The sequence below is a fragment of the Ranitomeya imitator genome, chromosome 2, assembly GCF_032444005.1.
Source record: "Ranitomeya imitator isolate aRanImi1 chromosome 2, aRanImi1.pri, whole genome shotgun sequence".
In the NCBI taxonomy this organism is placed as follows: Eukaryota; Metazoa; Chordata; class Amphibia; order Anura; family Dendrobatidae; genus Ranitomeya; species Ranitomeya imitator.
Window position 1 is genome coordinate 265,935,327 of NC_091283.1, and position 27,876 is coordinate 265,963,202.

The 27,876-nt window shown below is 47.0% G+C and overlaps 1 protein-coding gene across 1 annotated transcript; it reads right to left on the reverse strand.

The window, feature by feature from the left end:
• Positions 1 to 499: 499 nt before the first annotated feature.
• On the reverse strand, positions 500 to 26,234 carry LOC138667375 (gastrula zinc finger protein XlCGF66.1-like). Its single transcript, XM_069755604.1, has 7 exons — positions 26,132 to 26,234; positions 23,652 to 23,801; positions 23,343 to 23,522; positions 23,137 to 23,260; positions 22,956 to 23,053; positions 22,668 to 22,758; positions 500 to 998 (listed from the first exon to the last, which is right to left on the reverse strand). Exons 1-7 carry the CDS (start codon positions 26,171 to 26,173, stop codon positions 691 to 693), a joined length of 993 nt encoding a protein of 330 aa, XP_069611705.1. The 5' UTR covers positions 26,174 to 26,234; the 3' UTR covers positions 500 to 690.
• Between the last annotated feature and the right edge of the window lie 1,642 nt (positions 26,235 to 27,876).

Here is a 27,876-nt window from a genome sequence, read left to right on the forward strand (position 1 = left end):
GATCCTAGTTAATGATAAACTTACCTGGAGCAGCCAGTGCCAGGCAGCAGCTGCCAAGGCAAACAGGATCATGGGGTGCATTAAAAGAGGTCTGGATACACATGATGAGAGCATTATACTGCCTCTGTACAAATCCCTAGTTAGACCGCACATGGAGTACTGTGTCCAGTTTTGGGCACCGGTGCTCAGGAAGGATATAATGGAACTAGAGAGAGTACAAAGGAGGGCAACAAAATTAATAAAGGGGATGGGAGAACTACAATACCCAGATAGATTAGCGAAATTAGGATTATTTAGTCTAGAAAAAAGACGACTGAGGGGCGATCTAATAACCATGTATAAGTATATAAGGGGACAATACAAATATCTCGCTGAGGATCTGTTTATACCAAGGAAGGTGACGGGCACAAGGGGGCATTCTTTGCGTCTGGAGGAGAGAAGGTTTTTCCACCAACATAGAAGAGGATTCTTTACTGTTAGGGCAGTGAGAATCTGGAATTGCTTGCCTGAGGAGGTGGTGATGGCGAACTCAGTCGAGGGGTTCAAGAGAGGCCTGGATGTCTTCCTGGAGTAGAACAATATTGTATCATACAATTATTAGGTTCTGTAAAAGGATGTAGATCTGGGGATTTATTATGATGGAATATAGGCTGAACTGGATGGACAAATGTCTTTTTTCGGCCTTACTAACTATGTTACTATGTTACTATATTTAAAACATTTCCCACATTCTGAACAGTAAAAAGACTTATTTGCTTTAGAAGCAGATTGTCTTTTAATGCCTCGTTTATGACTTTGATTTTCCTTAGTAGTTAGCAATGAATCAGAAGATGGGACCTGTTTCATAGGACCAGATGACAGATCTTTGCTGTGAATGGATGATGATATATCTGGAGTAATGGCATTCCCTTCAGTTGTATCTTGTAGGATCTCAAGATCATCAGATTTAAAAACTGAAGATGTCAACTGTCCCTCTGATCTCCTGGTACAGTCATCTGCTAAGATAAAAAAAACAAAAAACATTTTTTTAATAAAATATACTTGAGTTTTATATTTTTGAACATTTCAACTTAAACCATCCATAAAAATGGCAAGCTATGTAAAAACTTTAATTATTTACCAAACAATGACTGTTCACAGTCTAATAGAAAACCTTGTTGGATGAACCAGTAGTGTGTGGTGTTCAACTGTTTGTTCATTCTGTCTCCCAAATATTGAATATAAAGAATCAATCAATGTTATGCAGGCAAAAATAATACCAATTCTCATCTAACAAAAAAACAAGTCCCCTGTCAAGTCCATCATCTATCAATGGATAAACAGAGGTTAGAATATAGCACGGAGAGTCTCCCAATAATTAAAACTTAACTTTTAATCACTAAGATAAAATGGACAAACTAATATGACAAAATTATCACATGTGATTAAGGTGCTCATGCAAACCAGTGCTCAAGATAAAAATTGGTTTGGTCTCACCAATGGGAACGACAAACGTCCACAGCAGGTTCCTCCTGTTGCCTTCTCTAGATAGGAGAGGAAAGAGAGGGAGGGGGTATAGTGCTTTACTAAACTCCCTGTCGTGCCCCTTGTATTGCTCCTGTCCTAACAAGGACAGGACCCAAGTATACCCTGCTAGGGACAACAACCATCCACTACATATAATATATAAGTCTCCATACGTGTTTCCTCCCCAGTCACAAGAATTCATCAGGGGAGTTCATTTAAAGCCAATGGCACATAAAGTATGCAAAAAATTAACTGTCCGTCATCTAAGTAACCCTGCAGTGCCAGGGTACCTATCAATGGGTGTGACAATTTGTGTCACTGCCTATGGTTAGTCATGAATCCCCGTGACTGGGGAGGAAACGCGTAGGGAGACCTATATATTAGATGTAGTGGATGGTGATTGTCCCTAGCAGGGTATACTTGGGGCCTGTTCTTGTTAGGACAGGGGCAATAGAAGGGGAACGACAGGGAGTTTAGTAAAGCCCAGGGCCGGCGTCAGCACCCGGCGCACCTGGGCAAGTACGGGGCCCTGGCGAGACGGGGGGGCCCATTTATGGTAGTACACGTCACTCACTACATCCCTGCTGTGTGTGTGACTGACTGTCTACAGTGACTGCTGAGTCATATCAAATCAAATCCACATTGCCCGGCGGCGCCTCGGCTGCAGGGGGCACAGTCAGCTCTGTCTGAGCCGTTTCGCTAGCGCCTGGCGCTGCGCAGCTGCAATAGCAGCAATACTCACCTCCGCCAGCCCTCACCATGGATACACAAGACACTTCGGGGTGACGCTGGGTCATCTCTCCTGTTACTTCCGGTCGGCGGGCTCGTCATCCTAAGAGCAAGAAGAGGACAGAGAGAGCCGTTCGGACCATTCCCTGGCTGAAGCCTTCCAGAATCTATCCATTCCACGTCGTCCAGCGTCCACCATCCAGGACATGAGGAGAGGACAGGTCCAGCAGTGGCAGCGCCAAGCAGGAGGAGAAGACAAGCAGCAGCTGCAGTGAGGACGGTGCACGGTCGGTGCACCTTCTCCTGCTGTGTCCACAACGAGGGCGACGGACGGGCCGGGGAAGCAGTGAGTGAGTCAGTGACTCGTCTTCGGTGATGGTTCCAACGCTGCGCTTTGCGGGGGGGCGGGGGAATATGGGATGCAGCCTTGTTGCTGCTGAGCCTGGGTCTGCTGCGTGGCTCACTGACCCTTTTACTTTCAAAATCTGATCTCAGACAGCCAGTGTCACCCATTTTAGGTGTTGCCATATACGGTATATACTAGTGGGCTGTGTTATATACTGTGTGGGCTGTGTGTTATATACTGCGTCATGGGCTGTGCCGTGCGTTATATACTGCGTCATGGGCTGTGCGTTATATACTGCGTCTGTGTGGGCTGTGCGTTAAATACTGCATCACGGGCTGTGCGTTATATACTGCGTCTGCGTGGGCTGTGCGTTATATACTGCGTCACGGGCTGTGCGTTATATACTGCGTCTGCGTGGGCTGTGTGTTATATACTGTGTGGGCTGTGTGTTATATACTGCGTCACGGGCTGTGCGTTATATACTGCGTCTGCGTGGGCTGTGTGGGCTGTCCGTTATATACTGCATCACAGGCTGTGCGTTATATACTGCGTCTGCGTGGGCTGTGTTTTATATACTGCGTCACGGGCTGTGCATTATATACTGCGTCTGCTGTGTGTTATATACTGCGTGGGCTGTGTTATATACTGCGTCATGGGCTGTGCCGTGCGTTATATACTGCGTCGTGGGCTGTGCGTTATATACTGCGTCTGCGTGGGCTGTGTGTTATATACTTTGTGGGCTGTGTGTTATATACTGCGTCTGCGTGGGCTGTGTGTTATATACTGCGTCACGGGCTGTGTGTTATATACTGCGTCATGGGCTGTGCCGTGCGTTATATACTGCGTCTGCGTGGGCTGTGCGTTATATACTGTGTGGGCTGTGCGTTATATACTGCGTCACGGGCTGTGCGTTATATACTGCGTCTGCGTGGGCTGTGCGTTATATACTGCGTCACGGGCTGTGCGTTATATACTGCGTCTGCGTGGGCTGTGTGTTATATACTGTGTGGGCTGTGTGTTATATACTGCGTCACGGGCTGTGCGTTATATACTGCGTCTGCGTGGACTGTGTGTTATATATTGTGTGGGCTGTGCGTTATATACTGCATCACAGGCTGTGCGTTATATACTGCGTCTGCGTGGGCTGTGTTTTATATACTGCGTCACGGGCTGTGCGTTATATACTGCGTGGGCTGTGTTATATACTGCGTCATGGGCTGTGCCGTGCATTATATACTGCGTCGCGGGCTGTGCGTTATATACTGCGTCTGCGTGGGCTGTGTGTTATATACTGTGTGGGCTGTGTGTTATATACTGTGTCTGCGTGGGCTGTGTGTTATATACTGCGTCACGGGCTGTGTGTTATATACTGCATCACGGGCTGTGTGTTATATACTGCGTCACGGGCTGTGTTTTATATACTGCGTCGCGGGCTGTGCGTTATATACTGCATCTGCGTGGCCTGTGTGTTATATACTGCGTCACGGGCTGTGTGTTATATACTGAGTCACGGGCTGTGCGTTATATACTGCATCTGCGTGGGCTGTGTGTTATATACTGCGTCACGGGCTGTGCGTTATAAACTGCATCTGCGTGGCCTGTGTGTTATATACTGCGTCACGGGCTGTGCGTTATAAACTGCATCTGCGTGGCCTGTGTGTTATATACTGCGTCACGGGCTGTGCGTTATAAACTGCATCTGCGTGGGCTGTGTGTTATATACTGCGTGGGCTGTGTGTTATATGTCGTCCACCATCCAGGACATGAGGACAGGTCCGGCAGCGCCAAGCAGGAGAAGACGAGCAGCAGCTGCAGTGAGGTGCACGGTCGGTGCACCCTCTCCTGTGTCCACAACGAGGGCGACGGACGGGCCGGCGAAGGAGTGAGTGAGTGACTCGTCTTCGTTGACGGTCCCAACGCTGCGCATTGCGGGGGCGGGGAATGAATGGGATGCAGCCTGCTGCTGAGCCTGGGTCTGCTGCGTGACTCACTGACCCTTTTACATTCCAAATCTGATCTCAGCCAGTGTCACCCATTTTAGATGTTGCCGCGGTGTGTGTTATATACTACATCACGGGGCTGTGCTATTACTACGTGCGCTGTGCTGTATACTGCATGGGCTGTGTGTTATATACTGCGTGGGCGGTGTGTTATATACTGCGTGGGCTGTGTTATATACTGCGTGGGCTGTGTGTTATATACTGGGTGGGCTGTGTGTTATATACTACGTGGGCTGTGTGTTATATACTGTGTGGGCTGTGTGTTATATACTGCGTGGGCTGTGTGTTATATACTGCGTGGGCTGTGTTATATACTGAGTGGGCTGTGTGTTATATACTGCTTGGCGTGGGCTGTGCTCTGGCGCCTCAATGAATGAAGTCCAGAATAGATTTAGATTAGTAGAATATACAGATACGATAATCAATAAGCATGTAGTACAATAAATGGCCGAGAGCATGGTCAGTACCCAAAATAAGGCTCTCCCATGTATCAAATAGCTATAAATTATATACAGGAGTGTCACTCCTAATCCCAAATCTGATACACTAGCGAAAAAGGGAGCATAGACACTAAAATTTCATAGAAAATGTATAGATATTTTATTAATAACAAATATCAAAAAAGTGACATACAAATGATCAACATGACAGAATATAAAAAGTTCCACCATGTGGAGAGGAGGAAAACCAGCCAGTACACTGAAGGTAAGGCACACCAACGCAATATGACCTGGGTAAGTATCACAGAACAAGGTTTCCTAGGATAACAGTATTCCTGCAATGAGGGATCATCTCCCAGGTACCAAAAAGTCCCATATTCAGCTTCAGTGATTTATCACTCCCCCTTTGAGAAAGCGACTACGCGAAACGCGCGTCAGGGGTGGTGGGAAGGCCACACAAAAAACTCTGACTTATGATGGGTAAGTTCATATTACCTCAGTAATATGTTTGAATACTAGATCATATGATTCTTAGCTGAATATGGGACTTTTTGGTACCTGGGAGGCAATCCCTCATTGCAGGAATACTGTTATCCTAGGAAACCTTGTTCTGTGATACTTACCCAGGTCATATTGCGTTGGTGTGCCTTACCTTCAGTGTACTGGCTGGTTTTCCTCCTCTCCACATGGTGGAACTTTTTATATTCATGTGAATATAACCGTGGCGTGGCGGTCACATGAGCGGCACGCGACCAATCAGAAGCCGTGATGTCATGGAAGTCCCTAAACGCGCTCATTTTAAACAAAGAAGGCTGCTGGTTACCAGCGGTGATGTCCAGGGGCCTCCGGAGAGGTAAGTATATCAATATTTTTAATTTTAATTCTTTATTTTACACATTAATATGGATCCCAGGGCCTGAAGGAGAGTTTCCTCTCCTTCAGACCCTGGGAACCATCAGGATACCTTCCGATACTTGGTGTCCCATTGACTTGTATTGGTATCGGGTATCGGTATCGGCGATATCCGATACTTTTCGGGTATCGGCCGATACTATCCGATACCGATACTTTCAAGTATCGGACGGTATCGCTCAACACTAGTGGTGAGTCAACCAGTTGCACTACATCAGGAATTCAACCAAGTTCGAGTGTCTCTGTGGAAGCATTTTCCAGCACTGATGAAATTACGGAAGAAATTGAAGATTCTTCACATCAGCAACTCCTCAGTCTTTCTGAACCTCGGCCAGAACTAACCGTTGATCCAGCTGAATGGCCTGATATCATTTCTGATGTGCTGAGCTGTCAGGCAATAAAAAGGGGCCCCAAACAAGTGAGATTGGAAAATTTCCCGCTCACAGACTTTTCGGATGGTTCAAAGAGATGCTTCGCTTGTACCCATTACTACAGGTTGATGGGTACTGGAATAAAGGTTTTACGAGACTGGCTTGTTTACTCCATGGTTGGAGATTGCATATATTGTTTTTGTTGTCGGTTGTTTGACAACGAAGCAAAATCTGTGTTTTCGAGTCCTGGTGGTTTCAGGGACTGGAAACATATCAGTGGTAAGGGATCTTTACACTCCCACGAAATATCAAGCCATCACTTCACCAATTATGCAAAATGGAAAGAGCTGGAAGCTAGCGTAACATCTGGAAGAGCCATTGACAAAAATTTACGTAGGCAAATCCATTTGGAAGAGCAACATTGGCGTGGTTTTGTTTCGGATACTGAAGGTGATTCGATGGTTGGCAAAAAACAATCTCCCATTCAGAGGATCATCAGATACTGTATTCACAGAACACAACGGGATTTTTCTACAGTTACTGGAACTGATCTCAGATTTTTACTTGGTTATGAAGGTGTCACGCACGCGCCCAGACTGGTTGGCGCGGGCATAAGGGGGTGTGGCCCCACTGGACCACAGACCAAACTTCCCTGGAAGGGGTGTAACTAAGTAGCTTCCTAGGTGTTCGCTGGAGCCTCTGATGGTGAGGTCAGACTTGTACAATAGGAAGCTACCAGGTGCCACTCCAGGGTGATGTCTGGCTGTGGCTGCTGATCCCACTAAGGAACGGAGCGGGCACGGCTGGCACTCTGGCTGACAGGCGGGCACGGCTGGGACACAGGCAGGCAGACGGGTACAACAGAGACACTGGCGGGCAGGCGGACACGGCTGGCTTTCTGGTAGGCAGGCGGGTACGGCTGGAACATAGGAAGAACCGGTAGGGACCGGTCTGCAGGCAGGTATGTGGAACAGGTAGGAACCTTGTTGTGAATTCTGTGGCAGAGCTCCCTCCTGTGGTCACAAGTGGTACTTCGGCTGATTCTCTCTGTGAGCTTCCGTTGGTGGAGGAAAGTGGTACTGCGGCTTCTGAGTTTCCTTCCTCAGGTGATGTGGTGAAGTCGTTAGGTGCTGCTCTATTTAACTCCACCTAGTGCTTTGATCCTGGCCTCCAGTCAATGTTCTAGTATTGGACCTGTTTCCTCCTGGATCGTTCCTGTGGCCTGCTGCTCTGCATAGCTAAGTTCCGCTTTGCTATTTTGTTTGCTGTGTTTTCTGTCCAGCTTGTCTATTTGTTTTTTCCTGCTTGCTGGAAGCTCTGGGACGCAGAGGGTGTACCTCCGTGCCGTTAGTTCGGTACGGAGGGTCTTTTTGCCCCCTTTGCGTGGTTTTTGTAGGGTTTTGTGTTGACCACAAAGTTACCTTTCCTATCCTCGCTCTGTTCAGAAAGTCGGGCCTGACTTTGCTAAATCTATTTCATCTCTACGTTTGTCTTTTCATCTTAACTCACAGTCATTATATGTGGGGGCTGCCTTTTCCTTTGGGGTATTTCTCTGATGCAAGGTAGGCTTATTTTTCTATCTTCAGGTTAGCTAGTTTCTCAGGCTGTGCCGAGTTGCATAGGGAGCGTTAGGCGCAATCCACGGCTGCCTCTAGTGTGGTTGGAGAGGATTAGGGATTGCGGTCAGCAGAGTTCCCACGTCTCAGAGCTCGTTCTATGTTTTTGAGTTATTGTCAGGTCACTGTATGTGTTCTGACCTCTATGTCCATTGTGGTACTGAATTACCTTTCATAACAGTACTGGAGGCCCAAAGTACTAATGATTCTCAATAGAGGGAAAAAAGAAGTTCTGAGACCATTTTTTTTTCTCTGCACTGTGTTTTGCCTTTTTTTTCCCCTAGACATTTGGGTGGTTCAGGACACAGGTGTAGCGATGGACATTAAAGGTCTGTCTTCATGTGTGGATCAGCTCACGGCAAGAGTACAAAATATTCAAGACTTTGTGGTTCAGAATTCTATGTTAGAACCGAGAATTCCTATTCCTGATTTGTTTTTTGGAGATAGAACTAAATTTCTGAGTTTCAAAAATAATTGTAAACTATTTCTGTCTTTGAAACCTCGCTCCTCTGGTGACCCAGTTCAACAAGTTAGGATCATTATTTCTTTTTTACGTGGCGACCCTCAGGACTGGGCATTTTCTCTTGCGTCAGGAGATCCTGCATTAAGTAATATCGATGCGTTTTTCCTGGCGCTCGGATTGCTGTACGATGAACCTAATTCAGTGGATCAGGCAGAGAAAAATTTGCTGGCTCTGTGTCAGGGTCAGGATGAGATAGAGGTATATTGTCAGAAATTTAGGAAGTGGTCCATACTCACTCAATGGAATGAAGGTGCGCTCGCAGCTATTTTCAGAAAAGGTCTCTCTGAAGCCCTTAAGGATGTCATGGTGGGATTTCCTATGCCTGTTGGTCTGAATGAGTCTATGTCTTTAGCCATTCAGATCGGTCGACGCTTGCGTGAGCGTAAATCTGTGCACCATTTGGCGGTATTACCTGAGCTTAAACCTGAGCCTATGCAGTGCGATAGGACTTTAACCAGAGTTGAACGGCAAGAACACAGACGTCTGAATGGGCTGTGTTTCTACTGTGGTGATTCCACTCATGCTATCTCTGATTGTCCTAAGCGCACTAAGCGGTTCGCTAGGTCTGCCACCATTGGTACTGTACAGTCAAAATTTCTTCTGTCCGTTACCTTGATCTGCTCTTTGTCATCGTATTCTGTCATGGCATTTGTGGATTCAGGCGCTGCCCTGAATTTGATGGACTTGGAGTATGCTAGGCGTTGTGGGTTTTTCTTGGAGCCCTTGCAGTGTCCTATTCCATTGAGAGGAATTGATGCTATGCCTTTGGCCAAGAATAAGCCTCAGTACTGGACCCAGCTGACCATGTGCATGGCTCCTGCACATCAGGAGGTTATTCGCTTTCTGGTGTTGCATAATCTGCATGATGTGGTCGTGTTGCGGTTGCCATGGCTACAAGTCCATAATCCAGTATTAGATTGGAAATTCATGTCGGTGTCCAGCTGGGGTTGTCAGGGGGTACATGGTGATGTCCCATTTCTGACTATTTCGTCATCCACCCCTTCTGAGGTTCCAGAGTTCTTGTCTGATTACCGGGATGTATTTGATGAGCCCAAGTCCGATACCCTACCTCCGCATAGGGATTGTGATTGTGCTATCGATTTGATTCCTGGTAGTAAATTCCCAAAAGGTCGACTGTTTAATTTATCTGTGCCTGAGCACGCCGCTATGCGGAGTTATGTGAAGGAGTCCTTGGAGAAGGGGCATATTCGCCCGTCATCGTCGCCATTAGGAGCAGGGTTCTTTTTTGTAGCCAAGAAGGATGGTTCACTGAGACCTTGTATAGATTACCGCCTTCTAAATAAGATCACGGTTAAATTTCAGTACCCCTTGCCGTTGTTATCTGATTTGTTTGCTCGGATTAAGGGGGCTAGTTGGTTCACCAAGATAGATCTTCGTGGTGCGTATAATCTTGTGCGTATTAAGCGAGGCGATGAATGGAAAACTGCATTTAATACGCCCGAGGGCCATTTTGAGTATCTAGTAATGCCATTGGGACTTGCCAATGCTCCATCAGTGTTTCAGTCCTTTATGCATGACATCTTCCGAGAGTACCTGGATAAATTCCTGATTGTGTACTTGGATGACATTTTGATCTTCTCGGATGATTGGGAGTCTCATGTGAAGCAGGTCAGAACGGTGTTTCAGGTCCTGCGTGCTAATTCTTTGTTTGTGAAGGGATCAAAGTGTCTCTTTGGTGTTCAGAAGGTTTCATTTTTGGGGTTCATCTTTTCCCCTTCTACTATCGAGATGGACCCTGTTAAGGTCCAAGCCATCCATGATTGGACTCAGCCGACATCTCTGAAAAGTCTGCAAAAGTTCCTGGGCTTTGCTAATTTTTATCGTCGCTTCATCTGCAATTTTTCTAGCATTGCTAAACCATTGACCGATTTGACCAAGAAGGGTGCTGATGTGGTCAATTGGTCTTCTGCTGCTGTGGAAGCTTTTCAAGAGTTGAAGCGTCGTTTTTCTTCTGCCCCTGTGTTGTGTCAACCTGACGTTTCGCTTCCGTTCCAGGTCGAGGTTGATGCTTCTGAGATTGGAGCAGGGGCTGTTTTGTCGCAGAGAAGTTCTGATTGCTCAGTGATGAAACCATGCGCCTTCTTTTCCAGGAAGTTTTCGCCTGCTGAGCGAAATTATGATGTGGGCAATCGAGAGTTGCTGGCCATGAAGTGGGCATTCGAGGAGTGGCGTCATTGGCTTGAAGGAGCTAAGCATCGCGTGGTGGTCTTGACTGATCATAAGAACTTGACTTATCTCGAGTCTGCCAAGCGGTTGAATCCTAGACAGGCTCGTTGGTCGCTGTTTTTTGCCCGTTTTGACTTTGTGATTTCGTACCTTCCGGGCTCTAAAAATGTGAAGGCGGATGCTCTGTCTAGGAGTTTTGTGCCCGACTCTCCGGGTTTATCTGAGCCGGCGGGTATCCTCAAAGAGGGAGTAATTGTGTCTGCCATCTCCCCTGATTTGCGGCGGGTGCTGCAAAAATTTCAGGTTAATAAACCTGATTGTTGCCCAGCGGAGAAACTGTTTGTCCCTGATAGGTGGACGAATAAAGTTATCTCTGAGGTTCATTGTTCGGTGTTGGCTGGTCATCCTGGAATCTTTGGTACCAGAGAGTTAGTGGCTAGATCCTTTTGGTGGCCATCTCTGTCGCGGGATGTGCGTACTTTTGTGCAGTCCTGTGGGATTTGTGCTCGGGCTAAGCCCTGCTGTTCTCGTGCCAGTGGGTTGCTTTTGCCCTTGCCGGTCCCGAAGAGGCCTTGGACACATATCTCTATGGATTTTATTTCAGATCTTCCCGTCTCTCAAAAGATGTCAGTCATTTGGGTGGTCTGTGATCGCTTCTCTAAGATGGTCCATTTGGTACCCTTGTCTAAATTACCTTCCTCCTCTGATTTGGTGCCATTGTTCTTCCAGCATGTGGTTCGTTTACATGGCATTCCAGAGAATATCGTTTCTGACAGAGGTTCCCAGTTTGTTTCGAGGTTTTAGCGAGCCTTTTGTGGTAGGATGGGCATTGACATGTCTTTTTCCTCGGCTTTCCATCCTCAGACTAATGGCCAGACCGAACGAACCAATCAGACCTTGGAAACATATCTGAGATGCTTTGTTTCTGCTGATCAGGATGACTGGGTGTTCTTTTTGCCTTTGGTTGAGTTCGCCCTTAATAATCGGGCCAGCTCGGCTACCTTGGTTTCGCCGTTTTTCTGCAACTCTGGGTTCCATCCTCGTTTCTCTTCAGGGCAGGTTGAGTCTTCGGACTGTCCTGGTGTGGATACTGTGGTGTAGCAGATTTGGACTCATGTAGTGGACAATTTGAACTTGTCCCAGGAGAAGGCTCAACGTTTCGCTAATCGCAGACGCTGTGTGGGTCCCCGACTTCGTGTTGGGGATTTGGTTTGGTTATCTTCTCGTCATATTCCTATGAAAGTTTCCTCTCCTAAGTTTAAACCTCGTTTCATTGGTCCGTATAGGATTTCTGAGGTTCTTAATCCTGTGTCTTTTCGTCTGACCCTTCCAGATTCTTTTTCCATACATAACGTATTCCATAGGTCATTGTTGCGGAGATACGTGGCACCTATGGTTCCATCTGTTGATCCTCCTGCCCCGGTTTTGGTGGAGGGGGAGTTGGAGTATATTGTGGAGAAGATTTTGGATTCTCGTGTTTCAAGACGGAAACTCCAGTATTTAGTTAAGTGGAAGGGTTATGCTCAGGAAGATAATTCCTGGGTCTTTGCCTCTGATGTCCATGCTCCCGATCTTGTTCGTGCCTTTCATATGGCTCATCCTGGTCGTCCTGGGGGCTCTGGTGAGGGTTCGGTGACCCCTCCTCAAGGGGGGGTACTGTTGTGAATTCTGTGGCAGAGCTCCCTCCTGTGGTCACAAGTGGTACTTCGGCTGATTCTCTCTGTGAGCTTCCGTTGGTGGAGGAAAGTGGTACTGCGGCTTCTGAGTTTCCTTCCTCAGGTGATGTGGTGAAGTCGTTAGGTGCTGCTCTATTTAACTCCACCTAGTGCTTTGATCCTGGCCTCCAGTCAATGTTCTAGTATTGGACCTGTTTCCTCCTGGATCGTTCCTGTGGCCTGCTGCTCTGCATAGCTAAGTTCCGCTTTGCTATTTTGTTTGCTGTGTTTTCTGTCCAGCTTGTCTATTTGTTTTTTCCTGCTTGCTGGAAGCTCTGGGACGCAGAGGGTGTACCTCCGTGCCGTTAGTTCGGTACGGAGGGTCTTTTTGCCCCCTTTGCGTGGTTTTTGTAGGGTTTTGTGTTGACCGCAAAGTTACCTTTCCTATCCTCGCTCTGTTCAGGAAGTCGGGCCTCACTTTGCAAAATCTATTTCATCTCTACGTTTGTCTTTTCATCTTAACTCACAGTCATTATATGTGGGGGCTGCCTTTTCCTTTGGGGTATTTCTCTGAGGCAAGGTAGGCTTATTTTTCTATCTCCAGGTTAGATAGTTTCTCAGGCTGTGCCGAGTTGCATAGGGAGCGTTAGGCGCAATCCACGGCTGCCTCTAGTGTGGTTGGAGAGGATTAGGGATTGCGGTCAGCAGAGTCCCCACGTCTCAGAGCTCGTTCTATGTTTTTGGGTTATTGTCAGGTCACTGTATGTGTTCTGACCTCTATGTCCATTGTGGTACTGAATTACCTTTCATAACAGAACCTGTTCAGACAGGAGGACTAAGTAACAAGTAGAGAAAGACCGCAAGAGCGGATGCAGAGCGAAAGCACAAGAGCTAGAACCAAGAACAGAAACGCAGGAGGCTGAGTACTAGTGGAAGGTGGAACTAAGAGAAGAGAAGGAGAAGGCAGAGCCAAGAGTGGAGCCAAGAGCGGAGACGCCGGAGGCGGAGCCAAGAGCAGAGACGCTGGAGGCAGAGCCAAGAGCGGAGACGCTGGAGGCGGAGCCAAGAGCGGAGACGCTGGAGGCGGAGCCAAAAGCGGAGGAATAGATTACAGGAATAGTCGTAGGAGATGTGTGGAGAGATAGTCACCACTTCCCCATCTTCAGTGACGTTAGCACACCTTGACTCGACGACTAACTGTTTACTGGTATAGTCGCTGGAGATGTGTGGAGACATCGTCACCGTTTCCCCATCTTCAGTGACGTCAGCACACCTTGACTCGACGACTAACTGTTTACTGGTATAGTCATTGGAGATGTGTGGAGACATCGTCACCGTTTCCCCATCTTCGGTGACGTCAGCACACCTTGACTCGACTAACAGACCAGCTGAAGAAGATGACACTGCTGAGTGTCTTTGACGCATGGGAACCAGACACTTCTCAACACTGGGTAAGTTCAAACTAAGCACTTTACTGGAACTCTTGACCAGAGCGGGTGGTAGAGTCCTTGGCTCAGAATGACCCATGGGCATAACAGACAGCATACGGAAAACAAACTTCTTCGTGCATAAGGCTCCAACTTGGAGCTGTAGTTGTCCTTGCAGGACTAGACTGCTCTTTAGCAGGGCTCGGCCATTATCAGGCAACGCCCACACCAGGTTCTGGAGCTGTAGAACGGAGACCATACACTGACTCCGAATGATAGGCAGCTTAAACACACCAAGGCTCCCAGAAGGCAGAGAAACAGTCATTAACTTTGACGGAGAGGAAGTACTCTCGCCAGGGGCAGCCTCTCCTTCTGGTCCAGGGTTTTGGAGTACAGGCTTCACAGGGCAAAGACCATCTGAATGTTCTTTACAACCACAGGGATACCGTATTTCAATCTCAGCACCAGATTCAGGCTGCAGATTTGCCAGACCCCTTTTATTAGACCTCTTGGATCTTGCTCGGGTGGCCGTTTTGGCGGGTTGTGGAACAGATGAGTCTTGGACGGTCATGGACGGAAGTGACGGTTTACCTACAGGTTTCTTTCGTCTGGACCGTCTCTGAGCTTGAAGGGGAAGACTTTTCAGGAGATGCAGTACTTGGCTCATCGAAGGCTTTACAGAAGGCCACCAGGAAGGCCGGCAGATTCGAGATGATGGGGTCCCCTGCTTCCCAAAGGGGGTCACACCACATCAAAGCATCTCCTCTAAGGTAGGCCATTAAGAAACCTACTTTCAACCAGTCAGTGGGGAATTGGGGAGCATGCCACTTGAAATAACGCAAGCACCGCTCCAGGAACACACGACATTGCTTTGGGTCCCCATAGTAGCATGGAGGATCTAACATAGTAACATACATAGTAACATAGTTAGTAAGGCCGAAAAAAGACATTTGTCCATCCAGTTCAGCCTATATTCCATCATAATAAATCCCCAGATCTACCTCCTTCTACAGAACCTAATAATTGTATGATACAATACTTTTAATGCACCCCATGATCCTGTTTGCCTTGGCAGCTGCTGCCTGGCACTGGCTGCTCCAGGTAAGTTTATCATTAACTAGGATCCCCAAGTCCTTCTCCCTGTCAGATTTACCCAGTGGTTTCCCGTTCAGTGTGTAATGGTGATATTGATTCCCTCTTCCCATGTGTATAACCTTACATTTATCATTGTTAAACCTCATCTGCCACCTTTCAGCCCAAGTTTCCAACTTATCCAGATCCATCTGTAGCAGAATACTATCTTCTCTTGTATTAACTGCTTTACATAGTTTTGTATCATCTGCAAATATCGATATTTTACTGTGTAAACCTTCTACCAGATCATTAATGAATATGTTGAAGAGAACAGGTCCCAATACTGACCCCTGCGGTACCCCACTGGTCACAGCGACCCAGTTAGAGACTATACCATTTATAACCACCCTCTGCTTTCTATCACTAAGCCAGTTACTAACCCATTTACACACATTTTCCCCCAGACCAAGCATTCTCATTTTGTGTACCAACCTCTTGTGCGGCACGGTATCAAACGCTTTGGAAAAATCGAGATATACCACGTCCAATGACTCACCGTGGTCCAGTCTATAGCTTACCTCTTCATAAAAACTGATTAGATTGGTTTGACAGGAGCGATTTCTCATAAACCCATGCTGATATGGAGTTAAACAGTTATTCTCATTGAGATAATCCAGAATAACATCCCTCAGAAACCCTTCAAATATTTTACCAACAATAGAGGTTAGACTTACTGGCCTATAATTTCCAGGTTCACTTTTAGAGCCCTTTTTGAATATTGGCACCACATTTGCTATGCGCCAGTCCTGCGGAACAGACCCTGTCGCTATAGAGTCACTAAAAATAAGAAATAATGGTTTATCTATTACATTACTTAGTTCTCTTAGTACTCGTGGGTGTATGCCATCCGGACCTGGAGATTTATCTATTTTAATCTTATTTAGCCGGTTTCGCACCTCTTCTTGGGTTAGATTGGTGACTCTTAATATAGGGTTTTCATTGTTTCTTGGGATTTCACCTAGCATTTAATTTTCCACCGTGAATACCGTGGAGAAGAAGGTGTTTAATATGTTAGCTTTTTCCTCGTCATCTACAACCATTCTTTCCTCACTATTTTTTAAGGGGCCTACATTTTCAGTTTTTATTCTTTTACTATTGATATAGTTGAAGAACAGTTTGGGATTAGTTTTACTCTCCTTAGCAATGTGCTTCTCTGTTTCCTTTTTGGCAGCTTTAATTAGTTTTTTAGATAAAGTATTTTTCTCCCTATAGTTTTTTAGAGCTTCAGTGGTGCCATCCTGCTTTAGTAGTGCAAATGCTTTCTTTTTACTGTTAATTGCCTGCCTTACTTCTTTGTTTAGCCACATTGGGTTTTTCCTATTTCTAGTCCTTTTATTCCCACAAGGTATAAACCGCTTACACTGCCTATTTAGGATGTTCTTAAACATTTCCCATTTATTATCTGTATTCTCATTTCTGAGGATATTGTCCCAGTCTACCAGATTAAGGGCATCTCTAAGCTGTTCAAACTTTGCCTTCCTAAAGTTCAATGTTTTTGTGACTCCCTGACAAGTCCCCCTAGTGAAAGACAGGTGAAACTGCACAATATTGTGGTCGCTATTTCCTAAATGCCCAACCACCTGCAGATTTGTTATTCTGTCAGGTCTATTAGATAGTATTAGGTCGCTTGGCTTGGATTCGTCATTAGGAGCGCAGACTTGAAGTCGATCAAACAGCTCATTAGAGATGACAATTGGGGATGGAGCAGTGAAGGACTGGCTTTCAGACTGGGTAAACATTTTCCTCGGAGGCCAATACTGGCAAGAAGAGAGTTCATCTTGCTCCGATAGCAAAGGCACATGGGACTCAGCGGGGACCATGGCCTGTGCAAACTGTCACGCACGCGCCCAGACTGGTTGGCGTGGGCATAAGGGGGTGTGGTCCCACTGGACCACAGACCAAACTTCCCTGGAAGGGGCGTAACTAAGTAGCTTCCTAGGTGTTCGCTGGAGCCTCTGATGGTGAGGTCAGACTTGTACAATAGGAAGCTACCAGGTGCCACTCCAGGGTGATGTCTGGCTGTGGCTGCTGATCCCACTAAGGAACAGAGCGGGCACGGCTGGCACTCTGGCTGACAGACGGGCATGGCTGGGACACAGGCAGGCAGACGGGTACAACAGAGACAATGGCGGGCAGGCGGACACGGCTGGCTCTCTGGTAGGCAGGCGGGTACGGCTGGAACATAGGAAGAACCGGTAGGGACCGGTCTGCAGGCAGGTATGTGGAACAGGTAGGAACCTGTTCCGACAGGAGGACTAAGTAACAAGTAGAGAAAGACCGCAAGAGCGGATGCAGAGCGAAAGCACAAGAGCTAGAACCAACAACAGAAACGCAGGAGGCTGAGTACGAGTAGAAGGTGGAACTAAGAGAAGAGAAGGAGAAGGCAGAGCCAAGAGCGGAGACGCCGGAGGCGGAGCCAAGAGCAGAGATGCCGGAGGCGGAGCCAAGAGCGGAGATGCCGGAGGCGGAGCCAAGAGCGGAGACGCCGGAGGCGGAGCCAAGAGCGGAGACGCCGGAGGCGGAGCCAAGAGCGGAGACGCTGGAGGCGGAGCCAAGAGCGGAGATGCTGGAGGCGGAGCCAAGAGCGGAGACGCTGGAGGTGGAGCCAAGAGCGGAGACGCTGGAGGTGGAGCCAAGAGCGGAGACGCTGGAGGCGGAGCCAAGAGTGGAGACGCTGGAGGCGGAGCCAAGAGCGGAGACTCTGGAGGCGGAGCCAAGAGCGGAGACGCTGGAGGCGGAGCCAAATAGAACCACAAAGAGCGGAGCCAGATAGAACCGCAAAGAGCGGAGCCACAGAGCAAAGCCAGAGAGTGCGAAGCAAGGTCTGAGTGCAGAGCCGCAAGAGTGCGGAGTGTAAGCAGACTGAAAACACAAGGAAAGACAAAGCAGGGAAGGAAGCCACAGACAAGGAGACCGAGAAAAGACAAAGTACAGACAAGGCAATGGAACAAGACACAGGGACAAAGACACAGAGACCAGGATATTCTTCCTCCTGGAGGGCGGACTACAAGATCAAGGCAATAGCACAGAGAAAAGCCTCCAGAGATGGAGTAACTCAGAGAAAGGCCAGGCAAACTCAGCAGCTAAACACTAACTGAGCTAACACATTGCACAGGCCCAGACCACAGGGTGGAGCTGCACTATATACAGGAGGCCTCTTGGTAATTGGTCAGGAACTGATTAGACAGATGCACCTGATTCCTATAAGAACCAGAGAGTTCAGGCGCCGGCCCCCTATACACATAGCCATGAGGCATGCAGAGAGCAGAGACACAGAACATGGAGCTGGCATGAAACAGAAACCACATCATGGCCTGGAGCAGTGGGTAAGATTGTGTGAGAGATGTGAGGCCATGCTGTGATGCCAGCAGAGTTGTTAAAGAAGGAACACTTGCAGCGTGCTAAAGAAGGCACAAATGTGCATTATTTGAGCAAAGATATGCAAAACAACTTTTTACATTTGATTGGAGATGCAGTAATTCAAATAATAATGGAAAAAGTGAAGGGAGCTAACTTTTTCAGCATCATCGTAGACTGCACACCTGACATCTCTAAGCAAGAGCAGTTGTCCCTAGTGCTGCGATATGTGGTCATGGATGAAATTAGCAAAACAGTGGAGGTCAAAGAAAGCTTCTTGGAATTTCTGCATGTCACAGACACAACTGGAAGAGGCCTAGCAACAGTTGTGTTAGAAAGATGGACAGAACAGCATCAGTTGTGTGTCTCATATATTCGTGGCCAGTGTTATGATAATGGAGCTAATATGAGGGGACAATATAAAGGAGTGCAGGCCATTGTTTTGGAGAAAAACTCTCATGCATTCTTTGTGCCATGTTCTCCACATAACTGGAATCTTGTTGTCGTACATGCTGCAGAGAGTTCCAACCGATCAAAACAATTTTATGACCTTTTGAGTCGCATTTATGCATTCTTTTCTGGAGCAACTAAGAGGTGGGAAGTGGCCAATAAGCATTTATCACAATTAACACTAAAGGCTCTATCTCAGACACGATGGTGTGCTCGGCTTGAATCAGTTAAAGCCATTTTGTTTCAGTTTCCTCAGCTTGTTGAAGCTTTAGAAGTCTTTGTACATGGCACTAAATATTCCAGTGACACATACAGCGAAGCAAAGATTCTATTGGATTCACTTTGTACCTACCCTTTTGTAGTTTCATTATGTGTTATGTGGTTTTACAGGCGAAAACTATGAACCTCTCCAGCACAATTTCACTGGTTGAGGCCATCACTACAGCCTTCACAGAGTATTTCACATTGGGGTTCAAACAAGCAGAAAGTAAAGCTGCCGATATATGTAAGAAGCTTGATGTACCCACTGAGTACCCAGCACACAGAATTAGGAAAAAAACTTGTCAATGCAATGATAAAGATTGCCAAGAGCCAGCAAGCAAGTGGAACATTATATTTAAATCCAAGAGAAGAATTTGAAGAAACATTCTTCAAGCCTTTACTTAAAACTGTGCTTGATGAAATCGCAACAAGATTCGTTTTCTTAAAAAAATTCATGGCCAAGTTTGGATTTCTCAGTGACATAAAAAAAGCAGCCAGTGACTTGCCGACATTACAACAGCAATGTTTAAACTTTGCTGATCCAGCAGTTGATGGAGAGATTCTGCTGGAGGAATTGAAGACACTGGCTAGGATGCTGCCTGATCATCTAACTCCACAGGAAACCCTGCAATATCTGTTTTCTAACTCGCTGAACCTGGCCTTCCCAAATCTGGTATTGGCATTGAAGCTCCTGCTAAAAGTGCCCGTTTCAGTTGCGTCAGCTGAAAGAAGCTTCAGTAAACTGAAGCTTATTAAAAACTTCCTCAGGTCCCAGATGTCTCAAGAAAGGTTAAATGCATTGGCAATTCTTTCAATTGAGTCACAAGAAGCAGAATGTGTAGATTTTAATCAAGTTATATATTGTTTTGCAGCTGAAAAAAACAGCAGAAAAGCTTTTTAGCAATTTTCAAATCAAAACTTTGGTTTGCCACCGAATTGCACTACAGGTTTATTTTTTTTTGTTTTCTTGTTTTTATAGCTGTTAAGCTGCATTTTTGCACATGTCACTTATTGGGGTCAGTCATCAGCACTACAAATCGACAGTGAATTCAAAACAATGGGACAATGAATACTGATGTGTTGCGATACTGCTACCCATTTTGCACTTTTACAAATGTTCTACGTTAATAGTTTCCAATGTTTACTTTAAAATGTTTTCCATTAAAAGTTGGTCATATTCAATGTATCCAGTTTTTTCTTTGCAGCAAGTTCAGCTAACAATAAAATGCCTACTGGTAACTGAGGAAGTAGGTCACAACAATTGGCATATAAGGGGTAAGGGTTGACTTATATAAAGCCCCTCTACTGTATGGTATTGTAGAATTTACAATAGCTATTGCTCATGTAAGAAGTTAAATCTGGCATTGTACTATACTTTTTTATTTCTTATCTGTGCATCATGAATCGTGGTATGTGTTAAAGGGGGGGTTGGGGGGGGCCCACTGAGACTCGTTCGCCCGGGGCCCTCAAAAACCTGGAGCCGGACCTGATAAAGCCCTATACCCCCTCCCTCTCTTTCCTTCCCTCCTATTTAGAGAAGGCAACAGGAGAAATATGCTGTGGACATTTGTCTGTTCCCAATAATTGAAACGTAACTTTTAGGCTAAGTGCACACGTTCAGGAATTCATGCAGAAAATTCCTGTGAAAAACCGGACATTTTCTGCATGAAATCCGGAAGAAAACCGCATGCGTTTTTTGCCGCGGTTTTGATGCGTTTTTGTCGCGTTTTTTCCGCGGTTTTTTCCGGACACTTCCCAATGCATTTTGCAGTGGGAAATCCGCATAAAAACCGCAAAAAGAATGAGCATGTCCGGATTTTGTGCCTGATGCGTTTTTCATGCGGAAAAAAACGCATCATGTGCACAAAACATGCGGAATTCATTCTAAATGATGGGATGCTTCTTGTATGCGGTTTTTTTGCGGTTTTATAGCGTTTTTATAGGGAAAAACCGTGAAAAAACCGCGAAAAAACCGGAACGTGTGAACACAGCCTTAATCACTAAGATAAAATGGACAAACTAACATGACACAATTAACACATGTGAATTAAGGTACATTCACACTGAGCAACTTTTGAACGATAATGATAGCGATCCATGACGTTGCAGCGTCCTGGATAGCGATCTCGTTGTGTTTGACACGCAGCAGCGATCAGGATCCTGCTGTGACATCGCTGGTTGGAGCTAGAAGTCCAGAACTTTATTTAGTCGCTGGATCGCCCGCTGTCATCGCTGGATCGGCGTGTGTGACGCTGATCCAGCGATGTGTTCACTTGTAACCAGGGTAAACATCGGGTTACTAAGCGCAGGGCCGCGCTTAGTAACCCGATATTTACCCTGGTTACCATTGTAAATGTAAAAAAAAAAAAAACAGTATATACTCACATTCCGGTGTCTGTCATGTCCCCCGGCGTCAGCTTCCCTGCACTGTGTAAGCGCCGGCCGTAAAGCAGAGCGGTGACGTCACGGCTGTGCTCTGCTTTACGGTCGGCCGGCGCTGACACAGTCAGTGCGGGAAGCTGACGCCGGGGGACGTGACAGACATCGGAATGTGAGTATGTAGTGTTTTTTCTTTTACATTTACAATGGTAACCAGGGTAAATATCGGGTTACTAAACGCGGCCCTGCGCTTAGTAACCCGATGGTTACCCGGGGACTTCGGCATCGTTGGTCGCTGGAGAGCTGTCTGTGTGACAGCTCTCCAGCGACCACACAACGACTTACCAACGATCACGGCCAGGTCGTATCGCAGTGTAACGGTAGCTTAAGGTGCTCAAGATAAAAATTGGTTTGAGATCAAACCATCCAATGAGACAAATCACTAAGAAAGCGTGTTGTAGTAATCAACTTTCCCGGGCGATCTGCCTCATAAAAACGCTGTTTCTCCTCAGATCTCCTGTCAGTGAGAGATTAGAGGAGAATCAGTGTTACAAGTGCTGCTGGCAACAGCTGAGTCAGTCAGCGATCTTGTTATAAAGTAAAAAAAAACAGATAAGGCAGGTTAGGGTTAGTGCTATAGTTAGGGTTAGTGTTGGGGCTAAAGTTAAGGTTTATTCTAAAGTTAGGGTTAGGCTAAAGAATTAAGCTTTTCTCAATTGTCTCCCCAATAATTTGGTCACATCAGTGTTTTCTATTTCCGAAAAAAAACAAATAAAATGGCCCATCAGTATTATAGTGCAGAGGAGGCTTATGCACTTTTAAGTTCTGACAGCGAAGATAGCGCAGTGCCGGATGGCGATGTGGATTTCGAGGGCTTTAGTAGCAGTGACAGTGATAGCTCAGAAATGAGCAGTGATTCTGGTCCATCCTCACACACAAAGACCAGTACAACAAGGACAAATAGCGCTTCTGGAGAAATGTCTCCAACTCAGGGAACAATGCCCAGTACTAGCACTGTCCCTAGTGCTCGTGAGTTGGCGCACACCAATGTCCAAGGGGCTTTGCCTCTTGATGTAGCATTTCCCAGATGGGAGGCTTCGGATTCGGCTACTCCATTCATCCCTAATTTTATTGCCATTCCTGGTATTAATGTGGAGGTGGAAAATTTTGGGCCAATCAATTTTTTTTAATTTGTTTGACAGATAGCTTGCAAGAGCATATTATCCTGCAAACAAATTTATGTGAGCCCCAATTCATCAGCCAGAATCCATGGCAATCATGGTAATACGGCCGGACTACACAACCTATAAAGGAGCCACAGCCGGTGACTGAGAAGAATCTGTGACCTCTCCGCATTCAGTGGTTACTACTCACCTGGGTAGTTATATGTGGGAATCTCCTCTTTACACCACTCATCCCCCCTCATATATGTCTCTGTAGTATTAATATGGGTCAGATCTTCACCCTGAAACAAATATTGTAAAAGTCACGACAGATGGAGAAGTCACATCTATGATCAGCTCTAATCCTGCCATCTCCACCGTTCTCAGTACAGAAGTATAAAACATATAATACTGGTGGATAAAACAAGACTGAGCACAAGACCTTCACCGGCGTCTACACATCATAGGGAAGATCTCCTGACACCTTCTCTCCATCTACCTGATGATCCTGAGGAGCATTGGGATCTTCTTGGTTACAGTCCTGTGGAAGAAGAGGACGGGGACATCTCTCTGGTGTTGTCCTCTTACTGGATAGATCTGGAGGAAACACATACAGGGAGTGAATTCATTCTTTACATACAAATAATTATAAGCTGTACGTGTTTAGTCCTGTCTATTACCTGGAGATGTGAGGGGCTGGGGAACCTCCATTATGACGTTCCTGTACAGATCTCTGTGTCCTTCTAAATACTCCCACTCCTCCATGGAGAAATAGACAGCGACATCCTGACATCTTATAGGAACCTGACACATACAATGATACCATCATCCCGCGATCCCGTCATAGTGTTACTGTATAATGTCCCAGCATTCCCAGCACTGTCACCTCTCCAGTCAGCAGTTCAATCATCTTGTAGATGAGTTCTAGGATCTTCTGGTCATTGATGTCCTCATGGATCTGGGGGTGAGGTGGAGGCCCCGTGATTGGGCTCAGGCGTCTTCCCCATCCCTCAGACACAGGGTCCTGACAGCGATCACTAGATGACTTCTTCACCACTGTGTAATCCTGGTAATGGAGAGACACATTAAGAAATCTCACTACAGACATTTCCAGAGTCCTCACCTCTCCAGTTCTGTCCATCTGTTATTCCCATAGATAAGAATGATGTAATGTGACGTCATCAGAATCTCTCACCTCTCCAGTAAGCCGGAAGAGGATCTCTAGGGTGAGGTGTAATATCCTCTCCGCCATCTTGTTTCTGTCCATATCCATCTTTGATGGGTAAATCAGGAAAATATTCTTTTGTAGAAGATCTTCACTGAGAGGATCCGATATTGTAGAGACCTGAATGAGAAGATGAGCCGATGTAACATCATAAGAATCCTGTGTAATAATACAATTACTGGAGATAATAAGGGAAACATATGAGGAGATTTATTATTTTATAGTATTTAGTTTCCTACTTTACATCTACTAATAAATCCTATATATTTAGGCCACAGACAACAAGCAGTTTCTTCCTCGGAGTCGGCAGCTGAATACGTTTCTCATAGACTCATCTTCCATAACGCTAATTCTCATCTCATTTACCGACCCTGGAATCGGCATTAGCAATACTGCAGGAGATATTCATTACATGCGACATGAGAAATAACTACTTCATGATGAGGACGACATCTTCATCTTCTACTACGGCTCTAGAGACAGATTTGGCCAGAGTCGGTCACTGACTCCATCACCACCGGCCTCTATGTGAAGGTTTCCCATCTTCCCCGCACTGTAATCTTCTATCACGTTAGATCTCAGCTCTGATTCACACACAGAAGTTTGAGGCTTTTAGAAAAGCTTTTTGTTTCCACAATCAACGCGGACAGAAATGATCTGATCCCAAAGTCTCCATGTACAGTGATTTATGGGGTTTATTTCTGGCCTTAGGCTTTCCAATATTACAGGAAAAACACCAGAAAAAGCAGATATTAAAATGTTTCTAAAGAAAATTGGCTCCAACAATTCTTGTAAAAAGAAAAAAAAACATGGAAAAAGCAGAAGACACATTGTATAATTTTTAACTTGTTTAACATTTATTAAAAAGAAATTATTTTTTTTGTGCCCCAGAACATAGATGTGCACTGCAGGGATGGCACAGATGAGGCTTTAACAAAAACCCTGGCAGTTTAACCACTTGCTGCTGTGAAAAGCAAACATGGCATCTAAGAAGGTGACAGAGTTTGGCTGAATGCCCCCCGCCCCCAAGTACTCGGCAGTATGGGGCGGCCTAGTTATTACGATACTCACATGCCTAATAATGGTGTCTGGGCTGCAATGTATGAAGGTCTATTAGGCCAGAGGCGGTGGCCAATAAGTCACCTTTCATCGCCCCCATACACATTAGACTAAAGTTACATGAAATCACTGATTTCGGGGGTTAGGGCGACTATATAATGTATTTGGGGCCTCCCAACAGATGATGTCAGGGCAGAGAAGCATCTGACATCCCGAATTTCAGAGGATAATCTGTTTGTTCTTCCTGTAGATAATCCTCCTCTAGAGGAGTCTGGAGGCGACTCTCTCATACAGACCCCAGGAAAGCTGGAATATTTGTGTGTATGGGGGAGTCGGGAGAGATGGCCGTCTGCCAAATGACCGTTCAGCCAACTCTTATCTTATGTGTATGGCATACCTCTCAACTTTTAAAGAAAGGAAAGAGGAATAAAGTTTGTGGCACGCGGAGCGGCAAATTTTAGGCCACGCCTCTGACCACACCCATTTCACAACTAGTCACACTCATATCCACACCTCAACACACCCATTTATCACTGCTGATCACACTGTTTCATAAACAATTATAAACAAAAAAATATGGCCACACAGTGCTCCATACTGTATAATGGCTACACATAGTGCTCTGTACTGTATAATGGACCCACATGATGCTGGGAACAGCATAATGGCCCCACATGATGCTCCATACTGTATAATGGCCCCATATAGTGCTCCATACTGTATAATGGCCCCACATAGTGCTCCATACTGTATAATGGCCCCACATAGTGCTCCATACTGTATAATGGCCACAGAGTGATCCATACTGTGTAATGGCCACACATGATGCTCCATACTGTATAATGGCTACACACGATGCTCCATACTGTATAATGGCCATACATGATGCTCCATACTGTATAATGGCCAAACATAGTGCTCCATACTGTATAATGGCCACATATGATGCTGTGTATATTATAATGGCCACACATGATGCTCCATACTGTATAATGGCCACACATGGTTACCTCACCCTCATTGCCTTCTCCATCACTACACACACCTTTCAACGCGCTCCCTAGCAGCACCCGGCAGCTTCCACTCCCGCTGCGCTGAATGATATCATCCAGCCACTCCGCACCACTGACTGCTCACGTCGCTGCAGCTCCAGTACACCACTGATAAAGAACTCTCCGTGTCTCCTGTGCCAGTCAGTGTCAGAACGAGGCAATATCTGCTCCGATCCAACACAGCTAGCGCCCGCTGCATACACCTCGTTCACACGCAGCCCTGCTTTGTACACACGTGGCTTTGCTACATACACCTTGTACACACGAGACTGCTCCGTACACACACGGCTCTGCTACATCCACACTGTAAACACCTCCTGAACCCACACAGAAACTTACCCTCATCCAGCACCATGACAACAAGCAGAGTACTGCATGCATACACAGAGGCCTCAATCATGTGACCCCTGACTCCTCCCCTCATGTGACCTCATCACAGGTCCTGTGCGCACAGAGCAGCCATATATGTGGTGTGCCGCTCTGCGGGTGGAGGGATGAGGCTAAGGCTCACATTGCAGTGTGGGAAAAGTGAGATCCCGCCTGTGACAGCGGGGTAGACTGTCAAAATCGGGACTGCCCCACTGTATCTGGGACAGTTGGGAGGTATGGTACGGGGCCATTAGTATTACACTGACAGGCAGTGCTGATACACTATAGTAGTACAGGGCATCATCGGAGCCAGGGGCGTAATTACCGCGGTCGCAGCAGTCGCCATTGCGACCGGGCCCATCTGGTCAGGGGCCCGGGAGGTCCAAGGCACCCGACCCGGGCGGCACAATGAGATGGGCGGCACAATGAGACGCGGGCCCTTTAAATCTTCGGGCGGTGCCGATCAGGGGGCCCTGGTCGTGGCACCGATTGCCGCCAAGACCAGGGCCCCCCCGGTGCCAGCGCTGGCATTGGACCCCCCTTCTTCTAATACTCCTCTCCTGGTTCCTGCGGCTGCGCGGTAGCTGCAGCGTCTTCAGCGCTCTCTGACTCTGCGACGTCTCAGGGCAGAGGGTGCGATGACGTCATCACTGCGCGCTCAGCTTCTCTGTCCTGAGCGTTGCAGAGATGGAGAGACACTGCACCGGACCTGCGCTGGGAACGGGAGAGGTGAGGATTTTACTTTTTTTTTTTCTTTATGTCTGACTCTGTCTGGGGGCAATGCTGGACACTGGGGCAGATTTCTGGACACACTGGGGCAGATTTCTGGACACACTGGGGCAATGCTGGAGACCCTGGGGCAGATTTCTGGACACACTGGGGCAGATTTCTGGACACAGTGGGGCAATGCTGGGGCAGATTTCTGGACACACTGGGACAGATTTCTGGACATACTGGGGCAATGCTGGAGACCCTGGGGCAGATTTCTGGACACACTGGGGCAATGCAGGACACTGGGGCAGATTTCTGGACACACTGGGGCAATGCTGGACACTGGGGCAGATTGCTGGACACACTGGGGCAGATTGCTGGACACTAGGGCAGATTGCTGGACACTGTGGCAGATTGCTGGACACACTGGGGGCAATGCTGGACACACTGGGGCAATGCTGGAGGCCCTGGGGCAGATTGCTGGGCACACTGGGGCAGATTGCTGGGCACACTGGGGGCAATGCTGGACACTGGGGCAGATTGCTGGACACACTGGGGCAATGCTGGAGACCCTGGGGCAGATTGCTGGGCACACTGGGGCAGATTGCTGGGCACACTGGGGCAGATTGCTGGGCACACTGGGGCAGATTGCTGGGCACACTGGGGGCAATGCTGGACACTGGGGCAGATTGCTGGACACACTGAGGCAATGCTGGAGACCCTGGGGCAGATTGCTGGGTACACTGGGGCAGATTGCTGGGCACACTGGGGCAGATTGCTGGGCACACTGGGGGCAATGCTGGACACTGGGGCAGAATGCTGGACACACTGGGGCAATGCTGGACTGTTATGGACCTGGTGGTTAAGAGCACCCGGAACGACCTGATAGTTAACACACTACAGGACAAGCTCTGGGAAGTGGGAACTCTGCTGACCGCAACCCCTAAACCTATCACACACACTAGAAATAGCCGTGGATTGCTCCTAATGCTCCCTATGCAACT